Source organism: Oratosquilla oratoria, chromosome 41 (assembly GCF_046742065.1).
Source record: "Oratosquilla oratoria isolate Oo_2021 chromosome 41, ASM4674206v1, whole genome shotgun sequence".
NCBI classification, from domain to species: domain Eukaryota; kingdom Metazoa; phylum Arthropoda; class Malacostraca; order Stomatopoda; family Squillidae; genus Oratosquilla; species Oratosquilla oratoria.
The window spans coordinates 31,306,923-31,334,422 of record NC_134817.1 but is presented as its reverse complement, the minus strand read 5'-3'; the positions used below and the strand labels follow the sequence as shown (position 1 = coordinate 31,334,422).

At 41.3% G+C, this 27,500-nt stretch overlaps 1 protein-coding gene across 1 annotated transcript in view; it reads left to right on the top strand.

Moving 5' to 3' along the window:
- The window catches only part of LOC143021142 (neuronal acetylcholine receptor subunit beta-3-like), a 589,791-nt gene that overhangs the window by 409,359 nt on the left and 152,932 nt on the right, over positions 1 to 27,500 (top strand). The window contains exon 5 of the mRNA XM_076178431.1: positions 20,904 to 21,013. Within this exon, the coding sequence (XP_076034546.1) occupies positions 20,904 to 21,013 (110 nt within the window). The remainder of the gene's footprint in view (positions 1 to 20,903; positions 21,014 to 27,500) is intronic.

Sequence of the window (27,500 nt, the reverse complement as noted above, 5' to 3'; positions counted from 1 at the left end):
CTATTTATTTTGTCATTTATATTTTGTTTGTGTAATTAATAATGTCACTTGTAATATTCTACTCCATTTTTTGAGTTCGTCAAACTGTTTATCTTTTCTATTTTCTTACTTGCATCTTAATTGATTGGGCCGTATTTTCTTTTGTTTAGTTTCCTGTTTTCTTTAACCATTTAGTCATCAAAGAAAACGAATTTAGCGAAATTTCCGTTCGGAAAGGCTTTTGTCTTCCTGTTTTCTTTCTATAATTTGTTGAAGTTCATCAAGAAAAACGGATTTGATGAAATCAAGTGAGGGAAGAGAGGAAGATGAGGAATTGATAGTAACGAGCTGAATACATGGAAAATAGGATTAGGATAGATTGGAGGAGATGAAGAAGAACGAGGAGGAGGAAGAGGAGGAGAATGATGTAGGGACAAAGAAGAAGAGGAGGAAGGAGGAGGAGGAGGAGAATGATGTAGGGATAAAGAAGAGGAGGAGGAAGAGAATGATGTGAGTATAAGGAAGAGGTAAAGAGGGAGAATGAATATTTGAAGAAAAATAGGATTGGAAAAAATGAAGAAAGGAGGGAGGGGGAGAGGGAAAGCGACCATTATTTTTCTTCTTCTAATAATCCAGCGTTTCTATCCATGAGGGGTCATGGAGACGGTGGTAAGAGAAAGGTTTAAGGAAGGCAGCAAGATATAGAGTATAGTATGAAGGAGGATATAGTAATGGATGTGGATAGAGAAGCATTAGGGATTTTTATTATTATTATTATTATCATTATTATTATTTTATTATTATTATTATTATTATTATTATTATTATTATTATTATCATTTTAAGATATTGCCAGTCCCATCAAGAACTGAATTCCCCCCTCCCTCACCCCTCACAGCTCTAACCTCCCCCCCCCCACAAAAAAAAAAAAAAAAAAAAAAGTTGACAGTGACTGTAATCAACTCAGAGGAGCGGCGAGGATGTTCCCGCTGCAATGTTGCCGTGAGAGTGGCAGAGATTCTCACGGGTGGAAGAAATAGAAAGCTGGAGATGAGATCGGATGAGATAGATTAGAATATATATATATATATATATATATATATATATATATATATATATATGTATATATATATATATATACAAATAAATAAACACGAGCAATGCTTCAGTCTGGATTATTATCATATATGTGTGTGTATATATATATATATATATATAATAATATACCATTTTTCTTTTATTATTAAGTTAAACTTAAAGGCTTCGGTAATCTAACATTTTATTTTTTCTTATATTTGTATTTATCGATTTGTTTATTCGTTTATTTTGTACAAATAATAAATTCTAATTTAATTATTTCAAGATTAATTAAAAGACTTTCCTATCGAAAGGTGGAGCCACAGAGATGAATAAAATCACCTGGCAGAAGTTAAATTGATGGAAAAGTATCACCCGTCACGGAAGTGGTCATAGCCAGGTTTAACCTGGGGTTTGCGAACACCCCAGGGGCTCGCGAGATGGTTTCCAGGGGTAGCCTACCAAGATGACAAGCGAAAGATTCACTCCTACACGTGTAGTATCACTGTACATTGTCTCTGATGTTAATGCTTAACCGATGAATAAAGTCATTACAATTTGAACCCTTTGATATTCATTGCGGTGCCAATGTAAACTTAATTAGGATAAATATGTTTTCATTCTTTATTCTGTGTCAGGTTAATAGAGGTACGGGTCGATGGTCTGAGGAATCTCGGGGTGCGTAACGGGAAAAAGGTTGGGAACTCCTGGGTTAGAGGCTTGTTCTTACACACACACACACACACACACACACACACACACACATATATATATATATATATATATATATATATGTATGTATGTATATATGTATATGTATATATATATGTATATGTATATATATATGTATATATATATGTATATATATATATATATGTATATATATATATATGTATATATAATATACAGTACATTCATATACATACATGTGCATATAATGAGAGACTGTGAATGCATGTATTATATATCTTGTCAAAACACATATCAAATTTATGTTTAAGAAGAAAATAGGCAAGAACTGATTTACCAACAGAGTGGTTGACGAATAGAATAGACTTGGTAACCATGCAATGAGCTCTGAAACTATTAAGAGAAGATGAGATAATTTTATGGATAGGGATGACAGGTGGTAAGGGACATGGAACTGCCTTGTGTAGGCCTTATGATCTCTTGCTGTCACCTCCATTCTTATTTTCTTATACACAAGTTTATATTATTTACATCCTTACGCACATAAGAGTGTAATATGCACAAGAGAGCATTAAACAATTTCACAACCAAAGAAGAAAGATTTGTGGAGAGCATTCAGCACCGAGTTGGCCATGTTATGGCCTCTGCCTTCAGCATCGCTCACCCAGAAGAACATTTCAAAGAAATTTAACTTCGTCGTCGTATTTGTTCCTCAACAGAGAGGGGGAGGGAGGGAAGGAGGAGGTGGCGTCTTTGACCCCCCACCCCCGAGGGGGGGGGGAGACCCGAAGTATTGGATCGTATACTGACTGAGCGGGCCTGTCGTTTCTCTGGAGACTTTTGACCTAATAAGGAAGTGTTGTCTCTGGGGGTGCAGCGTCGTCGTCTTCGTCGTGTTCAGTGGTGGTGTGTGTCGGCTTTCTGGAGGATTTTGCCCATATAAGGATTTTTATTTATATATTATATATATATGTATGTATATATGTATTTATTCCGAGGTTTTTCGTAGTCATTGGTGGCGGTGGTTCCCGTTCGCGAGACTTTTGCCCATATAAAGACTTTTTTTTTTTTTTACTTATTTATATATTTATGTATCTTTTATTTAATTTGTTTATTCATTTCATTTCATTTATGTATGTGTTATAATTCTATTTCATTGTATTTATTTTTATTTTTTTTATTTGACTGTGCGCTTGGCATCAGCAAACTTTTGTCCCATTTTTATTTCTAAATATTTATCTATTTATTTATCTATTTATTCATTTATCTATTTATTCATTGTACTTATTCCTTGTCGGTACAGCTGATTTTAATATAAATTTTGTATCAGAAACATAACACCAGAAATTTTTAAATTTCATCGTATGTAACCCGACATCTTCTGTATATTCCTTCTTAAGACCGTATCTTTCGCAGAATAAACGTATTCTTTCCAGGTATTCAGCTGTGTATGAACTCCCTTACTCCGTAAATTCTCTTTGTTATATATTACCTTGCCGCCCATCCCTGACTCCCGCCACCCGCCTCCCAGTCTGCCGAAGACAGGCGACTTTTCATTCCCAAGGTGTGAGGGAATCCGTCTATGCGAGTCGGCAACCCCCCCTATAAGGGGGAACTGCTGCCATTGTGTTGAATCGTTATGCTTTTACTGCCAGCCAAGTGACGAACTTAGTGGCGGAGCATGTGTGTGTGACTGTGCATTCTCTCTCTCTCTCTCTCTCTCTCTCTCTCTCTCTCTCTCTCTCTCTCTCTCTCTCTCTCTCTCTCTCATGACGTCACCGAACCTAGGTCAGGGGACCAAAGGACTCGAAAAAGATTTTCTTCAAGAACGAAACGAAAAATCCAGAAGGACAAAAGGGGTCAGGGTGAAAAGGAGGAACTGAAAGAGAAAGAGACAGAGAGAAAGAGAGAGAGGTAAAAAGAAGAGGAAGAGGAGAAGGAGGGAGAAATGGAGTATGGGGAGAGAAGGAAGATGACAGGGAGATTGAGAGGAAGAGGTAGAACAGGAAGAGGAAGGGAATGAAGAAGGAGATGTAAGAAGGAAGTGGGAAAGGAAGTATAGAAGAGGAGAGCTAAGAAGAAAAAGATTTGGAATAACAGGAGGAGGAGGAGGAGGAAGAGGAGGAGGAGGAGGAGGAAGAGGAGAAGGAGGAGGAGGAGGTAGTGGCAGAGGAGGAGGAGGAGGAGGAGGAAGATCACCGCTGGAGGTGGAAAGACGACGTCGGGGCTGTGTTGTTGAAATTCCTCCATGAAATGTGAGAGCGGCGTGCGTCTGAGCCAGTCGCCGTCGACCTGATGGTGATGGTGATGATGATGACGACGGCGGTAGTGGTGATGTTAGTGGGGTTGATGGTGGTGGTAGAGTTGGTGGTGATGGTGATGGTGGAGGGATGGTGATAATTGTATTGAAATTGATGCAAATATGGAATAGCTCCTTAAATGGGAGGTTCATGACGATGGTGCTAATACTCGCAATGTTAGGTCCGAGATTCACCACGGTCTTGGAGCACGCATTGGACCCGTATGAGAGCTCATATATGACCCGATCTATGAGTAATGCTGTGTGATGGTGATAATGGTGGTTATGGTGCTAGTGGTGGCGATAGTTCTCGTGTGTGTATGCTCGTATGTGCATTGAATGTATTGTGGGTGTGTATGTGTTCGTTGAATGTGTGTGTGTGTGTGTGTGTGTGTGTGCGCGCGCGTTAAGTGTGTGTGTTTGTGTGCGTGTGTGTATATTTGCGTTGAAAGTGTGTGTATATGTGTGTGTGTGTGTGCGTTGAGTGTATGTGTATGTATATATGTTTGTGTGTGTCCGTGTGTCATGAATGTGTGTGTAAAAATATGTGTTTGTGTGTATCCGCGCGCGCGCGCGTGTGTGTGTGTGTGTGCGTGTGTGTGTGTGATGCATGTGTATGTATGTGTGTGTGTGTGTGATGTGTATGTATGTGTGTGTGTGTGTGTGTGCACGCATATTTACAAGAACATCTTTAATATATTCATGAGAACTATGTACACAAGATGAAAACTCATTTTATAATTTTTGTCTTTCTTTCTCTCTGAGAAAAGACGAAAGAATTCGGAAGAGGTATTAAGTGGAGGAGAAGATAGGAGGGAGGCCGGGAGGAGGGAGTGTGGGAGTGGGAAGCCTTGAGAAATCCCTTCAATTTTATAACCGCGTTTGGGATGCTAAGATTTAGGGAGTGTTGTGGGTGAGGACAGATATATATATATATATATATATATATATATATATATATATATATATATATATATATATATATATTTACCATTGGTGGTGGTAATGTTCGTAACGGTGTCTATGCTGGTGAAAATGACGGTCACTGTGATAGTGGTGGCAGTGGCGACAGTGACAAATCTCTCGATACAATGGTAATAGTAACGGTATTGTGATTCTATCTGGGACATAACGTATGGTAACGTTCTATGGATGCGTATACACGTACCTGCAGTCAGGAGCGTATAACATTGCGTGTACGTATAGGTGTCTATGGATGCTTTCACACGTGGTGTGGCGTGTGAAAACGCCCATAGACACTCATGATTATTTAGGAGCACGGAGTCGCGTCGTGGACAACGCACGGCGAAAAGTCGATACGTGTGAAACGAGCACTAGGTCATGTTTTGATTTCACACTGGCACCAGTTTCTGTTGACTTCACCGAATGAGGTCAAATGAGGTTAACTCATTCCTCATTAGGCCAATTCATAATCACGAGAGAGGGGGAGGGAGGGGAAGGGGGAGAGATGGGGAAGGAAGGAGAAAGAGGGAAGTAGGAATTAGTGATAGGATGAGGTTTGGAAGAAGGAAAAGAGAGAAAGAGGAGAAAGAGAAAAGAGAAGAGAGAAAGAAGAAGAGAGAAGGACGAGAGGTGAAGGAAGGGGAGAGGGAAAGGAAGATGGGGAGGTGTCAGGTCTGGTGAAAGAGAAGTTTGAGGAGGAGGAAGAAGAAGAAGAAGAAGAAGAGGAGGAGGAGGAGGTGTGAGCAGGAAATAGGGAGGAAGGAGAAGAGAAGAGAAAGAAGGAAGGTAGTTGACATAGTGGGATGAAATGTGGCTGGACATTGTCATCTGCCCACCAGCCAGGTGGTCTTATTCAGGTGGTACAAGACTCCATAGGGAAAGAAGGAACTCAGTGAACCAATTTTTTTTTTTTTTTTTACACCCAGCGTCATCACTGTCTGCATAGAAATCCACGGGGTCACGATCAACCAGGACACGGTTCAGTAAAGGGGCCTTCCGACCCCCCCCCCCTAAGGTGATCAAAGCCACCTAGAGCTGTAAGACGACTCTAAACACGGTCATGAAACCCCAAGTCGTTAAGGTGTCTAATTGGTCGTTCACACAGCACAAGAGAGATTAACGCAAACTATTTATCACTTCACTGCCCTCAGGGTAACCCACACAACTCAATAAATTCGTGAGAAATTGTCCACAAGGATAGAAGCGCTTGTTAATAGCAGACCTGAATAAAATGAAGCCAACTCTAGCTTCCCCACTCACACCCTTTCCCATGGGAATTCCGCAAACATGACCAGGTCAGTGACATTGTATGCCCAATAACAGCGTGTTCAAATTCGTTGGTATAGTTCACATGAGAGTGAATGTTTATAAATAGGTTTGACATCTGAAACTTCTTATGGATTATTTTTATTTTTAGGATATCCATTAAGCCGTTTCTGTTTTCTAATATATATATATATATATATATATATATATATATATATATATATGTATATGTATGTATGACGTAAGCGGAGTAGGAAACACAGGAGTCTTAGTGTTGAGTTTATTCCTGACTTTTTCGCATACCTGCGAAGCTGCGAAACATACCTGCATACCTGCGAAACTAGTCAGGAATAAACTCAAGACTAAGACTACTGTGTTTCCTATTCCGCTTACGTCAACCTGTCAGAATGTCTCAATATATATGTATGTATATATACATATATATATATATATATATATATATATATATATAGATAGATATATATACATGGCATCGTCTAAACATATATAGGTCGGGGATCAACTTGTCTGTATAAAATTATTATTAGTATTATTATTATTAGTATTATTATTATTATTATTACTATTATTATTACTATCATTATCACTCTTATTATTACTATCATTATCAATACTATTGTTGTTATCGTTATTGTCATTGAAATTATTATTATGAAAAAAGGTTTGAGGAAGAATCAAAAGTGAAGTTTGAGACATCCGACGTTAGCCAGAACAAAGTTTTCAAAGGACGCCACCCGATCGGGGAGGTTCTCCTCCTCCATCCCTCTTACTTCACCTCCTCCCTCCCACTCCCTCACTTCCCGTACACCTTCTCCTTCCCTTCCTCCACCTCCTCCCTCCGTACCTCCCCCTTCCTCCACTTCCTCCTTCCCTCTCTCTTCCTACATCTCCTCCTCCCTCTTCCTCCTCTTCTTCCCTCTCTCCCTCCCTTTCCCTCTTTCTCTACCCCTTCCCTCCCTCCCTTTGCCTCCTCCATCCATCTCCTCCCTCCTTCCCTCCCTTTTACTCCACACGCTATCATCCCTCCGGATCCCAAGAGGCGATTGGAGGGATCCGGTGGAGTACTGATAGGACTAGAACCCCGGCGGGCGCTCAGTCGGATCAGGCTTAAAGAAAACGGAATGCGGGAAGGTTCCGTGGCCCCGGAATGAGCATAGGCGGAGACGAGCGTAGATTGTGAGCATGAGAGCACTGGGATGCAGTTGGAGGTTAACCTCAAGGAAATGAGTGGAAGCATGAGTACATTTACGTACACAAATGTGTGCGTACACACACACACACACACACACACACACACACACACATACACATACACACACACACACACGTTCGCACTCATACGTACACACACACACACACACACACACACACACACACACACGTTCACACACACACACACGTACGCATACACACACACGTTCACACACACACACACACACACACACACACACACACACACACACACACACACACGTACACATACGCACACACGTTCACACACACACGTTCACACACACACACACACTGCTCGAAAGCTTGACTGATACTGCACCCCTTGAGCTTGGGATATTTTTTTTACACTCATTTCTTCATTTGTTTATTTATTATTTTATATTATCAATTCCATTCGCTTATGTATCTTTCTGTTAGTTTGATTTATTTGTTCATAAATCTATCTTAGGATGCTCGATAGCCGAGCGAGTTAGAGCGTCACTTCATGTGACGGAAGTCGAGGTGATGGTGGTTCGAACGCTGCCACCGGCGAGTTGAACCGAAGGTATTTCATGCTATAAAATCCTCTGTAAGGGGCACCATCCTAGCCTCCTGAAAGGTGGAGGGGGGAGTGAGTTTTGCGACGTGAAACTGAATCATCTGTTATACATTTCTCGTGATTCGTGATCATTAACTGCGCAGACCACGAATCACAGGTGCGCAGATGAAACTTCGAACTGCGCAGAAGAAGCTTCAGCAACTGCGCAAGTGAACCGTCGAATCAGCTGACAGGTGCGAAAGAGTGGTTGAGTGCTTGACAAGTCGGGTCAAGGGAGGTCATCGACCGGGAGTGGTATGACGTGCGGGAAGAGGAGGAGGAACAGGAAGAAGAAGAAGAAGAGAAGAGAGGGGCATGGGGAAGAAGGAGGAGGGAAAGGAAGATACAGGCTGAGAGGAGGAGAAAGAGGAATGAGAAGGAGAGAAGGAAGAATAAGAGAAGTAGAAAGAGGAGGAGATGGAAAAGGAGAAGGAAAGGCAGAGAAAGGAGGTGAAAAGTAGGAGGTGGAGAAGGAAGAGAAGAATGAAAAAAGAAGAGGAGGAGGAGGAGGAATAGAAAAAGTGGGGGAGGGAGAAGGAAGAGAAGAAAGAAGAGGAGGTGGAACAGGAAAAGTAGGCGATGGAGAAAGAGGAGGAAAAGGAAGAGTGGCAAGAAGCAGAGGAGGAAGAGGAGAAATAGAAAAAGTAGGGGATGGAGGAAGAGGAGAAGGAAGAAAAGAAAAAAAAAGAGGGCGAGGAGGAGGAGGAGGAGGAAGAGTAACAGGAGGAAGAGAAGGAAGAGGAGGAATAGGAAAATTAGCGGATGGAGGAAGACGAGAAGGAAGAGAAGAAGAAAGAAAAAAGAAGAGGAGGACGAGGAGGAAGAGGAGGAGGAGGAAGAGTAGCAGGAGGAGGAGGGAGTGATTGGAAGAGCCTCAAGTAGATACATTTGCATACGTATCTCTTCGAAACCTTGACACCCGTGCCAACTCGTGTATGCCTTTGTGTGTGTGTGTGTGTGTGTGTGTGTGTGTGTGTGTGTGCGCCTCAATCTTCTCATTTTTGTATATACTCTGAAGCATGTTTGTACATGTGATTGTGTAACAGAAAGAGAGCAAAAGAGAGAGAGAGAGAGGGAGAAGAGAAAGAAGCTTCTGTTCTATCTTTATCTCTTCGTATTTTATTCCTTTTCCTCTCCTTTCCTTTCCCTTCACTCTCCCCTTTCCCTTCACTCTCCCCCTTTCCTTCACTCTCCCCCTTTCCCTTCACTCTCCCCCTTTCCCTCTTCTTCCTCCCATCTCCCTCACACACCCTTCATCTTCCCCCCTCTCTCTCCCTCCCTCTCCCTCCCTCCCTCCCTCCCTCCCTCCCTCCCTCCCTCCCGCGCACTCAAACTGTCACTCACTCACTCAATCAATCTCCCACTCACTCTAAAATTGACACTCATTTTTGAAGTGTACGCAAGTTAACCCACAAGTTAAAGAACAAGTTCAATACACAGTCGCGAAGATTATCTCAAAATCAACCAAAAACGTTCCAAATGTTTTCAAATTTCAGTTCAAGACGTTTTGAGCGTTTCTGTGAATTAATTCCTTAAGAAATTGAACGTTTCAGTGAAATAGTTTCGAAAAAACATTTTGAAAATTCCCAGAGGTTTGGAACGCTTACTTAACGTTTCTTTGAATTAATCTCTTTAATATATATATATATATATATATATATATATATATATATATATATATGTATATGTATATATATGTATATGTATATATATGTATATGTATATATATGTATATGTATATATATGTATATATATATATGTATATGTATATATATGTATATGTATATATATGTATATGTATATGTATATGTATGTATATGTATATGTATGTATATATATGTATATATATATGTATATGTATATATATGTATATGTATATATATGTATATGTATATGTATGTATATGTATATATATGTATATGTATATATATGTATGTATATATATGTATATGTATATGTATGTATATATATGTATATGTATATGTATATGTATGTATATGTATATATATATATATATGTATGTATATATATGTATATGTATATGTATATGTATGTATATATATGTATATGTATATGTATATGTATGTATATGTATATATATATATATATATGTATGTATATATGTATATATATATGTATATATATATATATAATAAAATAATAATAAATAATAATATTAATAATAATAAATAATAATATTAGTAATAATAAATAAATAAATGAATAGATAAACGTTCCATTGAAGACATTCCGAAAAAAACGTTTTGAAAATGAACTCCGAGAGGTTCGTAACGTTTACTCAGTGGCCTGGATGGGCGAAAACTTACATCATTAATGGGGGGAGAGGTGGGGGTAGCGAAGGAAGGGCATCTTGAAATTGTTTGGAAAATTCGTATCAATCTCCAAAAGGCAGTGGAGGGTGAGCGGGTGGAGGGGGAGTGGGTGGAGGGTGAATAGGTGGAGGGAGAGTGGTGGGGGGGAGTAGGCGGCGGAGGAGTGGGTGGAGGGTGAGGAGGTGGGGTGGTTTAACGCTGCTATATTCTAAGGACTCGGAGGAACATGAGGAGGAAGGGGAGGAAGAAGAGGAACATAGGGGAGGAGAGGAAGATGAGGAGGAGGAGGAGGAGGAAGAAGGGGAGGAAGAACAGAAGGAGGAGGTGGAGAAGAGGAAGATGGTGATGATGATGATGATGGTAAGGAGGAGATGGAGGGGGGAAAGAGGAAAGGGAAATTAGAGGACAAAAGAGGAAAAGGAAGATGAGGAGGAGGAGGAGGAGGAGGAGTGAGACAAAAAGGGAAAGGAAAATGTAAGAAGATGAGAGAAAAAAAGGAAAATGAAGGAGAGGAGGTGGGAATTGGAAATGTAGAAGGGAGAGAAAGAGGAAGAAAATGATGAAGATGATGAGGAAGGGGAGGAAAGAAGAAAGAAGAGGAAAAGAAAGGAATTGGGGGACAGGGAAGAAGAGGAAGAAGAACATCACAATGGTGAGGACGAGGAGCAGGGAGAGGAGTAGGAGGAGGAGGAAGAAGATAAGAGAATTAATTTAAGATTTTGGGGGTGAAAGTAGGAATAAAAATTAGGAAAATGAAGGAAGGAAAGGTGGATGGGGAAGAAGAAGAGGAGGAGGAGGAGGGAATGGAGATGGAAGAGAATAAAGGATATTTGGAAGAGGAGGAAAGAGGAGGAGGAAGAAAGGGAGATGGAAGAGGATAAAGGACATTTGGAAGAGGCAGAAAGAGGAGGAGGAGGAGGGAGGAGAGAGGAGACAAAGATGGCGGTGATGACTACATTGGAGGTTTCTCCATTTGTGTCATGGAGAACATTAATTTGACAAAGGCTGGCCCTTTGCTCGGTCCTTTGTGGACAACCCCTCTCCCCCCGAAGGCCTTCTTCCTGGCCAAAGGCACAGGGCCCCTGCTGCCTGAGAGAACGGATGAACACTCGCTGTTCATGCTTGTTCTATCTGTGATGTGTACATAACCTTTCTTGCATTTGGGGCCGTTCCGTGTATACATAAGCTCGACCCACATTTGGTGTTGATTGTCGTGTTCTCTTTATTTGTAAATATGTCTTCCAAGTCTGTTTTTTGGGTTCTCAGAAAAAAAAAATGTATAAAATGCAAATGCGAGAACTTGAGAAACTTATTTGGAAGTCAAAACTGATAATGTTCCATTTTTCTTGAAAAACAAAACAAAAAAACAGAAAGGAAAAACGAGATCATACGGCTATTGAAAACGGTTACCGCTCCAGTGCTTGGAAGAAACACAACATTCCAGGAAAGATAAAATAATGTAATACCCAACATGGAAAAGTCACCAGAACTGGAAGGCACTACAAATTACCCTTCCAGAGAAAGAGAAAGAGAACATTCCAGTATGTGGGAGAGACTAATGGCGTCCTGGAAGTAAAACAGGTGAAGAATCCAGACTGAGTGAGTTCAACATTCCAGAAATGGCAAAGGATGACTTCTCCCATCAATTCTGGAACGCTGGAATATATGGTAAAATGAGTAATTGATACGCTCTTCATACTTAAAGAATTTTGAATTAAATACTTAGACGGGTAAACATATATCCATCAAACGGGAAAAGAGAGAGAGATGTTGCAGAGAGGAGGAAGAAGAGGAGGAGGAGGAGGAGGGGGAGCTCGAAAGAAGAGAGAAGCTTCAAGAGAAAAGAGAGACAGAGCGCCCAGGAGATACAATCAAGAGGATAAGAAGAGGCAGCGAGGCTTGTTTCTGAGATAAAGAGACATCAAGCTCACTTTCTTCAACATTTCCTCCTCTTTCTCCCCCACCCCCTTCCTCCACTCACCATTTTCACCAATACTCGGCTCCTCTCCCCCACCCCGTCCCTACACTTCTCTTTTCCCCCATAACGATCTCTCTCTCTCTCTCTCTCTCTTTTTTTTTTTCTCTCTCTCTTCTCCCCATCAGTTCCCCATTCCCTTCATCTTCTCCAACACCCTTGTCTCTGGATTCCTTTCAACTCCCAAGCGTCCTGCACCAGTCCCCCCCCTTCAGCATCCCCCCCCTTCTAGTACACATTCCCCACCCCTCGTGGCAACTCACAAGCCCCCCAAACCCCCCAACCCCCACGACCTCACCCCCTTACCCCCACACCCTCCCGGCTAGCACGCTTCGTTTTCTTCTCCGTGCCACTGACGTCATTGGCACTCAGCTCTGGTGTGCCTGATGGCACATCAGGTGGTTTGGGCAACGCAAGTATTACTTGGCTCGCATGCGCGCATGTGCCGGGCGCATACGTCCACATTACAATATGATTAACATAGGTATGAGGCGCACGCATACATGGAAACTGCTCTTTTCATATTCCGGCGAGAGCCTGAACCAGCTTGACACAGAATATCACGGAGTGCAAGAATATATACACTTACATAAATCATATGACTAGATGAATTAATGAATAGATAAAGGAAATGAAAAATGAACATAGAAATAAGATATAGACGAATAGATAAATGAATAGATATATAATGAATAATAGATAAATAGCTAAATGAGGACATAAGTACGAAAATAGTTTGCAGCAAAAATAGACGAATGGATAAATGAATAGGTAGATAATGAATAATAGATAAATAGCTAAATGAGAAAGACGAAAATAATCAGCAGCAAAAAAGATGAAGATAAATATACAAGTTTCCAGTTTAGCATGCACAAGGCAAAAGCCTAGAGTAAATATTAATTAAACTGAGCTTTAAGATGGCATGAAATCATTACGTCTTTCCATGTAAATGAATTAAATCGCCTGACGGCAATCAAAATAAAAAGAAAAGGTCCACCAGGTACGGAAGGGATTACTCCGAGTTCTTGTGAAGGATCCCAGTGTCAACGCCCCTTGATTGGAATAAAACAAATAAGCGATTGAATATTCAATTAACAAATGAATATATAGTTATCATTTTAGGAGCGCGGGGTCATTAAGGCTGAATTTAATATACGTTTGTTAGACACACACACACACACACACACACACACACACACACACACACACACACACACACACACACACACACACGAACAGGCATACCTAGGCAAACTTCAATGCAAGTGATTTTACAAAGAGCTCGCTTGGGTTCTGTATAGAGCGTGGCTGTGCATCTGCTGAATTGTACAAAAAATATATGTTATATTCCCCGCATAGCTGTCTCAATTTCGTTTGCATCATGTACACTCGGAATAATCATTTCTAGCTGGAGTTGAGGACTAGATATTTTCTAGTAGAATATTAAAACATGACTGGGAGCTTCAAACACTAGAATTTATTCTTATTTTATTTTATTTTATCTTATTTTATTTTATTTATATATTCATTTATTTTTGTCTCGTATTTTTTTTTTAATGTTGGGCAGTCTTTCAGCGATGACCCTCCCCTCAACTCCGGCCTAATGTGGGTTGATTGATAAACGATTGATTATTTCATGGTAACGCAATTTATTTATTCATTCTATTTCATTCCATTGATTTATCTATTTTTAGATTGTTGATATCTCTCATGTCTTCACCGTTTTTATAAACCTGCATCCTTTCTATACAAAAGTGAATGAATGAATAAGTAAATAATAAATAAGTAAAAATAAATGAAAGGTGGTGAGGTCGGGTGCCACCACCGATCCATGTAGGACTACGCTTCTCGCTTCCACAACGATCCCTCCTTTCTCTCTTTTTTCTCTCTCTCTTTCTCTCTTCCCTTTCACCCAGCTTGATATCCTCTGCAGCATACTGTCCCCAATATCCTCCTTTGCATTGTGCTTCCGCTTGCTCCTGTTATGCGACACTATGTCAAAGTTTTTATGGAAGTCCAAGAATATGCACCGCGGACACCCTCCCGTCCCGCTCTCCCTCGGAGGATTTCTGTGACTTATGTACTCTATTTGCTATGGACGTCTTCTCTGTCCCGATTCTAGATTGCTCTTTCTCTGTCAGTCTGTATTTCCTTTGTGATTCGTGAATGTATTTCTCTATACTGTGTATGTGTGTGCTTGTGTGAGCGTATGCGTCTGTATTATGCGTATTTGTGTGTGTATGCATGTATTTACCTAGTTGTATCTTACGGGAAGGGGGGCTATGCTCGTGGTGTCCGTCTTTGTATCTCGTAGTGTCTTGTTTGCTCTTAAATTCGTGCATGGTTTTAGCACACACTATTGTTTTGTCCAGTTTGTTCCAGATGTCTACCACTCTGTGGAAAGCTGTTTTTTCAGGTCTCCTCTATAACTATCCTTTTTGAGTTTTTTCATGTCTTCTTGTGTTTATCTTCTCCCAATTTAGTAAGTCCTCTCTATCAAAGACTTCCGTGCCTTTCATGATTCTGTAGATGGTCAGTAGGTCGCCTCTTTCTCTTCTTTATTCCAAAGTCGGTAATTTCAATTTAGCCAGTCTCTCCTCATATGACAGGTTTGAAAGTGCTGGGGCCATTTTCATGGATGCTCTCTGGATTCTTTCAATTTTCTTTATATTCTTTTTGGCACTGGATGACCATAGTGTCGCAGCATACTCCAATCTAGGCATTATTAGTGTGACTAATATCTTTTAACCATTTCTTCGTGTGTGTGTGTGTGTGTGTGTGTGTGTGTGTGTATGTGTGTGTACATGTATGGAACTATATTCTATGTGAATGGTTATATATGCATTCCATGTACGCTTTTTTCACTGATTGTCACTTTGTGTGTTTAAACGTTAGTGACCACTACAGGACCCCCAGTCTAGTCCCTGAGTGACGATAGCCATAATTATCACTTTACGGAAGGGTATATGGAGCTCAAATTCCGTTTAATTCCAGTAATAAACGCTCACGGTCCCAAAGAAAACAGGAGAAAGAACGAAAAGAGAAGAAAAAAATACAACCATAATGAAATTATTTCGTGATAAGGAATACCCAATGAAGAACATTGGATTTTTTTTTTCTTCAGCAAAAGTAGGGCACGGAGCGGGACTGCGGTAAAATAGAAAACGGAGTAGAAATAAAAAACTGGAAACATGATAGAAAATGGGAATGGAGAATGGGTGAAACAGCTGTGGAGGTTGATCCCTTACCCTGAATAAAATCATCTGACATTAAACAGAATGAATTTCATAAGTCCGTCGACACCTCGAAGGTCCATCCATGAGTCGATTGAAATCTCCTGACGTTTGCTAGAATAAAGTTGTTGAATATAATGAGTTTTGTCTACAGTGTGAGTGGGAGGAGAGGAAAGGAGGAGGAGGAAGAGGGAAGAAGAAGAAGAAGAAGAGGAAGAGGAGGAGGGGAAAGAGACGATAAATAAAGGAAGGAAACTACAAAGTTCTGTCTTGGATGCAGAGAGAGAGAGAGAGAGAGAGAACCAGAGATAACTAAGGAAGGAGGAATGAAGGAGAGAGAGAAAAAAGGGGGAGATAAGAAAAGACCAAAGAGAGGGAACAGAGAACGAGAAAAAGAGGAGGGAAGGGCAGAGAGAAGAGAGTTGGGAATACAGAAGAAACAAAAGAGAGAGAGTGTGTTTGTGAAAGAGAGAGACCGTTCTAAGGGAGGGAGGTAGATAATGGGAGAGAGGGAGGGAGATAATGTGAGGGAGAGAGGGAGAGAGACAGGGAGATAAGGACCGGAGGGGTGACCAGGCCGCCGGAACAGCAGCCGGCGAGTCCGGCTGAGCCGAAGTCCGGAAAAGGAAATTAAAAATCTGCGGGGAGGAGCAGCCGAACGCTCGGCTGCTCAGAGAAGCCCGGATGAGGTCTGTCTGCTGGCTTCTGTAGGTTAAATGATATGGGCTGCTCAGAGAAGCCCGGATTAGGAATGGTTGCTCAGAGAAGCCCGGATGAGGCATGGCTGCTCAGAGAAGCCCGGATGAGGCATGGCTGCTCAGAGAAGCCCGGATGAGGCATGGCTACTCAGAGAAGCCCGGATGAGGCATGGTTGCTCAGAGAAGCCCGGATGAGGCATGGCTACTCAGAGAAGCCCGGGGATGAGGTCTGTCTACTGGTTTCTGTAGGTTAAATAAATAATATGGGCTGCTCAGAGAAGCCCGGATAAGGTCTGTCTGCTGGGATTTGTAGGTCAAATAAACTGGGCTGCTCCGAAAAGCCCTGCTGCTCAATGTGGAGGTTGCTCCGTGAAGTTCAGCTGCTCACGGTTTTGACCAGAATAATGGTTATTGTTATATAGCGTAGTTGTGTTGAAGTATGGTGTGGCTGGGTTGAACATTGTTATTAATTATTAATCAAGTAGATATATGCATAGATAAATTAATAGATAAATGATTAGAAAATTAAAAGGATTAAAACTTGGTTGCTGGTTAAATAAAGGAACCGGATGGTCAAAATAGAGAAATGATGATATATATTAAGAAGAAATTTTTAGTTTATATGGAATGCTTTTGCACCAGAGGAGGTGAATCGTATAAAAAAAAAAAAAAAATGGAAACAATTGAACACGGAGTGACAACACTAGTTACCTATTTCGGCATTACATGTGACCTTTTTTTCGGGGGCGTGAAGAGGTTATTCCTCTCCCTTTGCCTTCTCTTCCTCCTCCTCCTCCTCCTCCTCCTCCACCTGTTCTATTCTCTCTTGTTCCTCCTCATTCTCATCCACCTATTCTTCCTCCTCCTCCTCCTCCCTCCACCACCAACTTTTCCCCCTACCCTTCCTCCACTTCCTTCTCCACAAACACCTCCTACTCCTACCCCTACTCCTCTTCCTCCTCCCTCCACTTTCTTCTCCACAAACCCATCCTCCTCCTCCTCCTACCCCTACTCCTCTTCCTCCTCCCTCCACTTCCTTCTCCACAAACACCTCCTCCTCCTAACCCTACTCCTCTTCCTCCTCTTCCTCCTCTTCCTCCTCTTCCTCCTCCACCAATCCTTCTTCCACCTCCTTCTCCACCATCCCCCTCTTCTCCTCATTTCATTTCCCCTTCTCCTCCTCCCAGTCCTCCTCCCCTCTTTGTCCTCCTCTTCTTCCCAGTCCTCCTCCTCATTTTCCTCCTGCTTCTTTTCCTCTTCCCCTCCTTCTTCTCTACCACCACCCTCATTTCCCCTTCTCCACTTCTCATCCTCGTCTTCATCCTTCTCTTCCTCCCTCCTCCTCCTCCTCCTCCTCTTCTTCCACCCTTATTTCCCTACTCCTCCCAGTATTCCTCCTCCCCTCCCCCTCCCCTCTTCCTCCTCCTCCAAGTATTCCTTCTCCCCTCCTCCTCACCTCCTTCTCTTCCTCCTCCTCCTTCTCTTCTTCCTCCCGCAGCCGGCACCGTAATCTCGAGGGTATCTTTTGTGAATCCTCAGCGTCCATCTCCCCGCCTTTCTTATCAGCGCGCAGCTGTGCGTTCCCGCGTAACGACACGCCGCGCCGCGCTCTGGCCCGCGCGCGCGTGCGAGAGTGCGCGCATCAGCTGCGAACAATGGTTTTGCCTCGACGACGAATCGGGGAAGGATGGATGAAGAGCAAAATAACAATTATTATGGATGTGCTGCAACATACGCACGAGCGAAGCATCAGAAAGCGAAAGAAGGTTAGAAGAGGCAAGGGGAATGGTTAAAAAAATAATGATGATTATTACATTACTACTACTACTATTACTACTACTGCCACTACTACTACTAATTATGATAGTACTAACAAAAGATAAAAGTAAAAGTAATAATAATAGTAAAAGTAATAATGATAATACATCAAGGAGGCAGGTGGGGGAAATGGGAAGGGGAGAAGGAACAGCCTCCTCCCCTTCCCCCTCCCCCTCCCCCTCCCCCTCCCCCTCCGGGTGTCTACATAACATCATCATAAAGGCGAAGGAGGAAGTTGTGATATCCCAGTGTGAAACAAAAGCCGATCGCATTGTCCTCCCCCTCCCTCTACCCCCGCACCCTCCTTCCCACCCCACCCCCTACCCCCAACCCACACTTTCCCCCAGCACGCTCTAGTAGTAATATCTGTTCTTCGTTTTGTGTATTTTTGTTTGTGTGTCTGCTCTGTGTGAATTTGCAAAATTGCATATTTGTATTGTCTTTTGTGTGTGTCTGTATGTGTGTGTGTGTGTGTGTGTGTGTGTGTGTGTGTGCATATGTGTAAGTGTGTGTGTGTGTGTGTGTGTGTGTACATATGTGTAAGTGTGTGTGTGTTTGTGTGTATATATGTATATATATATGATGTGTAAGTGTGTGTGTTTGTGTGTGTATGTGTGTGTTTATGTGTGTGTATGTGTGTGTGTGTGTGTAATATGTGTAAGTGTATGTGTGTGTATAATATGTGTAAGTGTGTGTATGTGTGTGTGTGTGTGTGTGTGTGTAATATGTGTAAGTGTGTGTGTGTGTATAATTGTGTGTGTGTGTGTGTGTGTGTGTGTGTGTGTGTGATCATTCACTCAGACATTCGGAGTCCACTACTGAACGAAAGACTCTCCCGAACTTGTACCACGTCACTCCTTCGAACTTCCTTATCTCTTCTCTCCATCGTCTTGCACTTCCACGCTTGCCATCTCGCGGCGTCCAGTCAGTAACACATCCGTTTCATCTTCCTTTATCGCCGCCATAATATCTTTAACTCCAGTCTGCCTTCTCCACGCCAGATACCTTCTCTCTGTCTCTTTGAAGTTGAATTTAGCTGTGCAACCTACCATTCTAGAGTCCCTAACTATATTTACATTATTCTTAATAGTAACATTGCTAACGTTAATACTCTGATCTTGTAATATGATGATTATTTGTTTCTTTGTTTTTCCATTTGGACTTCCCCAATTCTCCTAGCCTATTGGATACATTGTGTGTGCGTGCTTGTGTGTGTGTGTGTGTGTGCGTGTGTGTGTGTGTGTGTGTGTGTGTGTGTGTGTGTGTGTGTGTGTGTGTGTGTGTGTGTGTGTGTGTGTTAGGTGCCATCAGTTCTCTTGCGAAGATGGTCTTCATAACCATTGCAAGATTAGAATGGTTAGGGTAACCATTTGCCACTTACCATTAAAAACAATGTAATTCTTCTTTTTCCGAAAACATGTTAAGGACTTTCTACATCCACTACACAGAATCCCTACGGATAAAAAAAAAGTTAAAGAGATAGAGAGAGTGAGAGAGAGATAGAGGGAGGGAGGTGGAGAGAGGGAGAGTAAGAGAGAGGGGGGAGAGGGTGTAGAAAAAGAGAGGGGGAGGGAGATAGAGGGAGAGAGGGGGGGAAGGAGGAGAGAGGGGGGAAGGGGGAGGGAGAGAGAGAGAAAAAGAGGTAGTGGGAGAGCCAAAATCAGTCAATGTATGTGAAAGGCCACTACCCCATCTTCTGTCAGTATAAGATAACCCTCTCTGCTTTCGACGTAAGCATCGTCAACACATTAATTTTCCACACTTAGGAGCACTTATCCTTCTCGTTCCTTTACGCGTCAGACGATTCCGTTCGTCTCAGTGTTCATCTCATTGACAGCGAAGACAAAGACAAAGAAGTGTTTAACGAATGGAATAGACTTAGTAATCATGTAGTGAGCGCTGAAACAATGGGTCGTTTTAAGAGAAGGTTAGATAACTTTATGGATAGGGATGGCAGGTGGTGAGGGACATGGAACTGCCTAGTGTAGGCCTTTTTGTTCTTATGAGCAAAATTTTTAGCATAAACTCGAGGCCTAGCGCATGGACAAGTATGTATACATAAGTGACTCATTCTACAAATATACATTCTTGAAATGACCATTCTGTTTATGCAGATTCAGTCTTTTCATCTCGGCATATGCTGCTCTCCATTCGTGCCCTGCTCATTTCATCATATCATGAATATGCATATGGAATATCGCATACATACGATGTGTGTGTGTGTGTGTGTGTGTGTGTGTGTGTGTGTGTGTTTGTGCACGTCTCCTGGTCTTCATCCGGGAACTGGAAGACCCAGACAGGATAACGGTCTTCCGGATGTGTCTTCATGAGTGTGTCTGTGTCATTGTCTTCCGGGTGTGTCTTCGTGAGTGTGTTAGTGTCATTGTCTACTGGATGTGTTTTTATGAATGTATATGTAGCATTGTCTTTCAGATGTGCCTTCTTGAGTGTGTCTCATTGTCTTCCGGATGTGTCTTCATGAATGTGTCTGTATCATTGTCTTCCGGGTGTGTCTTCATGAGTGTGTCTTTGTCATTGTCTTCCGGATTTATCTTCTTGAGTGTGTCTGTCATTGTCTTCTGGATGTGCCTTCATGAATGTGTCTGTGTCATTTTCATTGTCTCCTGGATGTGTCTTCATGAATGTGTGTGTATCATTGTCTTCCAGATGTGTCTTAATGAGTGCGTCTATGTCATTGTCCTCCAGGTGTGTCTTCATGAGTGTGTTTGTGTCTCTTGCAGATGTGGCTTGACTACAGCCTGCAGTGGAATGCATCCGATTTCGGCAACATCCACGTCATCCGTCATCCGGCGGAGAAGCTCTGGAAGCCGGACATCATCCTCTATAACAAGTAAGTACCTTGTGCAGTCAGGAAACCCCTACGGACCAGAGGTACGTACCTTTTGTTTACGATTTAGGGCTAATGTTTGCTCAAAGAAGAATGATGATTTTACCCATTAAACTCCGATGACAAGATACTTGTCATTTGGTCAAATAAAACAAAAAATCATAAAACACCAAAATGTTTGATCAAACACCAGAAAAATATGACGTCAGTAGTCCTCGCTTCGCTCGCGACTGACGTCATATTTTTCTGGTGTTTGATCAAACATTTTGGTGTTTTATGATTTTTTGTTTTATTTGACCAAATGACAAGTATCTTGTCATCGGAGTTTAATGGGTTAAGAGGGAAATGGACAAGAACTGGTTTACCAAGAGAGTAGTTAACAAGTGGAATAGACTTAGAAACCACGTAGTGAGCGCTGAAACTATCGGTTTTTTTAAGAGAAGATTATATAACTTTGTTGATAGGGATTGCAGATGATAAGGGAGATAGGACTGCCTAGTGTACGCCTTATGGTCTCTTGCAGTCTCCTCCATTCTTATGTTCTTGCGCTGCTCATTTTTATCTTATGTTATCTCTCTTTAAATATCTCCCTTATCTCCTCTATGGTGGTCAAACTTCAGACACAATTGGGTCTGGACCGACCGATACACTGTTCAGGTCGGGGTCCGCGCCCCACAGGTGAATTAAATCGTCCGTCTTTAGCCAGAATGAAATATGAAAGTTTTGCTGGTCCGTGGTTATACAGGAAGAGAAGGTTCCGGTATGTATATATACACAGCGTAGCACTGTGATGCAGGTTCCTTGTCGAGATATTTAGTGATAAGTGGCACCAAAGTGTCTAAGTTATTGCCACCCCCTCTGCGCCAAACAGCCACTAAATCCTCCCGTTTTAGTGTTGCTACTTCCAGACATAGTTTTAGTGATTTAAGGCAAGTGACCACCGTGGATTCCTTCCTTGCCTCTCTCCAACGGAAACGTAAATAGTTGTGATTCCATTTGTGTCATTTTCAAGTGTTTTATTGTTTCATTTTTAAGTGTATCAAGGAATTATGTGATCAGCGTGGGCTGCTTGGCCCTCTCTGTGTGTTTACGTAAGTATGTGTTGTGTTTGTCTGGGTGAGTGTTGCCGAATAAATATGGTTGCTATGGCAACACTCCCCAGGGTATTTTTCTTTTTCGTTGGTTTGTTTACTTATATATTTATTGCTTATTTTTTTATGTTGTATTATTTTATTATTTTTGTTGTTTCACCTCTGTCGAACAAACGCGTTAATCGTAGAGCTACAATAGTCGTTCATTCATAGGGCTGATTGGCTGGAAGCACGTTACGTCATCAGTGACGTCATGTCGTCTGGCAGATCTGTTTTAATCGGCGTTCAGACCGCTGACAGGATTTTTCTTCGTCACTTTTATTTTCGTTTGTTGTTTTTTACACTTTATCTTAATATTCACCTTTTTATATAATCAATATATATTTCTCTTTGGTTTTACATTTTCATCTGATCTTTTCTTTTGCCACAGTCATTGTGCAAAAGAAATTTTGAATGCTGAATTTTATTTCACTAAAACTCTTACTGGATGGTGAGAGTAGTAACTGATACATGGAAAACTAAAAGAAAATATGACAAAATGACTAAAACTCCTGATTAGGTGTTGGTAATATGACTGGCTATAAACTAACGAATCTCAACTTTTCCCTTCATATATGTACCCCCCTGGTCTTAATACATTTCGTCATTTACCCTCACATTATTCCCCTGTCTAGCCATATGAAAACAGAAAAAACTATCAGCAGAAATATACACATTCCATTTACGTATAGATTTTTAATGAATAATACTAAAATCTCAGGTGTGATATATTCACCCCCTGTCACCCTTACAGTGAAATATGTACCCCCAAGGGTGTTAAATTTCTACCCCCTGGGTTAAGAACCCCTGCTCAAGACTTTTTCCCGTCAGTGCGAAACCGACTTTCGAGGGTGGTGGGTCTCGCTTCCTGGGAACTTTCTCTGTACTCCCACGGGATTTGTTGATCAAAAGCATTCCCATGGGTTCCCTGTCCCGAAGACCTACCAGGAGATAAAGGAGGAGAGGCCAAAACATCTTGGGAGCGTGAGGAAGAAGTCATTGTCCAAACAAAGGATATGAAAGAATGAATGCGAGGCGTATAGCTGACTTGATAATAATAGAAATATAGAAGTGGATATAGCAGAATACTTAGCTATAGAACGGCAGGAATTTGTCTGAATAAATCGTACAAGATGAACATTCGTGTATAGAGAAGCACAGTTTACATTCTGTAGCTATAACCCGGTCCGGAAACCGAGTGTCTGTCATTAGGGCTTGACTTCCAGATAAGGGTGTTGATTTGAAGATGAGCGATAGGGATATGATCCTCTCCGACGTCTTGGCTGAGTTTCCATCGTTGTCCTTTGTTGTTATTCTCTGTGAACAAGAACTGTTCTCGAAGAAGGTTTTTGGCACGACGAGTATGAAATGACGGGGAAAGAGAAGGCTAAAGAACATCATTTCTCCCGTTAGGTTCATCATCTCCGTTGGGGATCGTAGGGAGGGAAGGGTGGAGAGGGCCTCACGTGCACGAATAGAATCGACCGACGGCAGCCATGAGATTTTTTTTTTTTAAGATCAACTTGACACCGTAGGCGATAAGAATCTCTGATTCGGACGGTTTCGTCCCAAAGAACGGCCGCGAGTTGTTAATCGCGTGGAAGGAAACTAAAGAGACAAGAAGAAGAAGATCTTGACAAAGCTCTCGAATCTTTTCAGTACCAGGTGAATTCCCCCTCACCCCCTCCAGGTGATTAAAATCGTCTGGCGACAACAAAAACAAGTGTTCAGTTTTATTGAACTAATTAAAGTCTGTTTGTGTGCGTGCGTGTTTGCGCTGAACTAAATCTAAGTGCCTGTATGTATGTGTGTGTTTTTAACTAAATTTAAGTGTTTATATATGCTTGTGTGTGTGTGTATGTGTGTGTGCGTGCGTATGCGTTCAAATATATTCAAGTGTCTGTATATGTTTATATGTGTTTGTGTATGTGTGTTGAACTAGATTTAAATGTGTTTAATTAGATTTAAGTGTGTTTATGTGTGTATGCGTGTGCGTCTATGTGTGTTTAACTAGATTTAAGTTTAAGTGTGTGTGTATGTGTCTGTCTGTGTGTGTATATGTGTGTGCGTGTGTCTGTCTGTGTGTGTGTTTGTCTGTCTGTGTGTGTGTGTCTGTCTGTGTGTGTGTGTGTGTATAGATCTAAATTATACAGGTAAAGGAGACCCTCATAAAACCTTTTCCTCCAGAACGGGCAAAAAAAAAAAAAAAAAAAAAAAAGTTGGTCAGAAGCTACCGGATGGCTTCAAAATAAAATGAAAATAAATAGATAAATAAAAAGTAAATTCACACCTACCTCCACAAAATGTCTAAATTCATTCTCACGATCTTGAACTGAATATTTTGTAATTTATATCTTCATCACAGTAGCCCCTGTAAGTCATCTTCAGACCTCGATTAAAAAAAGTAAATGAATAGATGAATGATTGAATGAAATAGATTAGAAATTATTAAGACAGGACAAAATAAGATAAAAAACGATAGAAAGAAATACAGTAGTAGCTACGTGTCAGAAGAACTGGTCCCATAGGGGCCGGGGGTGGATGGGGAGAGGGGCATTAATATGATTACTGCTGAAATAAATTTACCGGAAATAAATTCGGAAGTTGGGGGAACGCTTTACGCCAAATTTTACGACCGTAAAAGTTTCTGTGAATACGACTAATAATAAAAAGAGAGGGAAAGAGAGAGGGCGGAGGGGAGAGAGAGAGCGGAGGGGAGAGGGAAAGGGAGGGGGGGACTGGTCTTCTGATGTTGTGGACACCTCCCCCTCCCCACCCTACCCCTTCCGGGTGACCCAACGCTGCCATGCTAAGAAGCAATACGTTTTAAGCGTTTACACACGCAAAGGAAAGGTTATGGAGAGTCCTGACAGTTTCTACGAGGACTCGAGGTAATTGGGATATTAACCACACACGACCAGATTCTGGTAAATTCATACTAATATTGTGCATCGGTTTTTTATTGCATAAGTATAGAAAACGAGATTAAAGTCACAATAATATATATATATATATAATATATATATATATATATAATATATATATATATATTTTTTTTTTCTGAAAATATATATTAGCGTGTGTGCCGCTATTGAAGGACCTAGTGACACCCCTACGGAACAGAGTTTCCCAACATTCTTTTTTTTTTTTTTTTTTTTTTTTTTTACCCACTCATGGAGAATTCTTGTCATCTTTTATTTGTCTATTTGTTTCTTTGTTGTGATTTTATTTATTTTATTATCTTATTTATTTATTTTTCCTCCAACCATTTATTCTATTTATTATAAAAAAAATTATTCATTTATTATTATCTTATTTATTTATTATTATTTTATTTATTTATTTATTTATATCTCTATTTATTAACTGCTTCAACCATTTCTTAAGACCTCTATGACTCCAAGGATAGAAGCGCTGGTCATTGCCAACGAAGTGCAGATACAGCCTCATCCTTGACTCCCTTCCGTTCCGGGTGGCACTTTTTTCCTACTGTGGCTGCCGTCAGGTGATTTTATTCATCTCCATGGCGACCCCTTCATCAGGTCAAGTAGTTATGATATTACCATGCTATTGAAACCATTCTTGAAAATGTAGGAAATTTTCATGATCAATATATTCAATGATGATGATGATGATGATGATGATGGCCTTAGCCATTACCATTACCACGCAATTGAAAAAAGAATTTTCGAAAATAAGTATACATGTATTACCAAAACCATATCTTTCCAGCCAATCCTTGAAATGGTAAGACTTTATTCTTCAATTCTACACTTCTTCCAAAATTGGAAAGGAGAATGCTACTCTCTTCGTCCGCTGATGGAGACAGAAATTGACTTTCTTATAAATGTCTCAGGATAAAGGACAAAAACTCCTTTTTAGTGGCCTTGTTCATATGGAGCTGTACCGGTGTCTTTGAAATTTTAGCATGGAATTTTTTCTTATTTATTCCAGTTTTGCTTTGTGAGAAGTCAATCGCCTCTGAATCCGAAGGCTGATTGTGGTTTAGGAGTTGGGCCCTGTTGACTGTGTCGAGAGCAACTTTGGCTGTCTGGGCATCGGAACAGTGTCTTGTTGGACTGCATTGACGCCTTACCGGTGTTATTTGTTCCTCAATTTTCTTCTCGAAAACGACCGGAATGAAGGAAGGACGTCTCTCCAAGTCCATTTTGATATGAATCCACGAAGGAAATCTTTCCTTTTCCTTGCGATTCTCTGACTGAAGATGAACGGTTGACGATCTAGAATCCAGTGATGTTCTACTGGTAATCTTCGTCTTCTATTTTTCCTTGAAGACGATTGGTACAAACGAAGCACGTCTCTCAAAATCGACTTTCATTTCTATCCACGAAGGAAATCTATCTCTCTCCAGTCGATTTGCCATTACATTTTTAGTCGATAGAAGAAGTCCAGCATCCACTGATGTCCTTGTTTTATCTTCTTTCTTGAAGATTACTGGAACAAAAGAAGCCCGTCTCTCGAAGTCCATTTTTACTGGGATCCACGATGGGAATCTTTCCTTCTCCTTTCTGTTATCCATTACCATTTTGTCTGACAGATGAAGACCTTGGGGTGACTTTAATGCTTCCAACGATGTCTTTCTATCCTTTCTCTTCTCAGTATTGAAGACGACCGGTATAAATGAAGCACGTCTTTCAAAATCCAATTCCATTGTAATCCAAGATGGATATCTTTCTTTCTCCTTTGTACTGTCGAGTGTCTCACTGTCCTGGCGGAGCACGAACAAATCTTTAAGAGATTCAACGGCTTCGTCATTGTACCAAATCGTTGTGTCTTCAAGGTTTCTCAGACTCTTTGGCCTGTTGGGTGGTGTACATCCTTCTTCTTCAGTCTATGGTTCGGGATCAAGCTCTGATGCATCTTCTAAACCTTTTCGTGGTATGATGCTTTCCTTCAGGTAAGCTTGATCAATCAGTTCATCAGAATAAACGTCCATGCTATCAAACCATTGCAACATCGTCTATTTATACGACGGAAGGGATTCAGAGTCGAGACTCATTCTGTCCAATGAAGTCTGTTGCTCCTTTCCCTCAACTCTCACTGGCGGACAACAGTATCTTTCTCTAAAGAAAGTAAGAACGTATTGCGTGCCTGATCGCCATACCTTATCGAATGTCTAAAAGACGGTCTTCACTAGCCATTCCGTACCATGCCATAAGGCTCTGCTGCTATTGTTCGGCTGCTCTTCCATTACGGTTACGTTCTTTCCAGTAATTCGTTGGACTTCATAATGGCACTTCAAAGCCTCTTTCGCCGGTGGTGTATCCACTCCAGAAGGCGTGTTGTCTCTTGAACCACGAGTAGTCTCCATAGCCATTTCAGGGAATCCAAGGGACTAG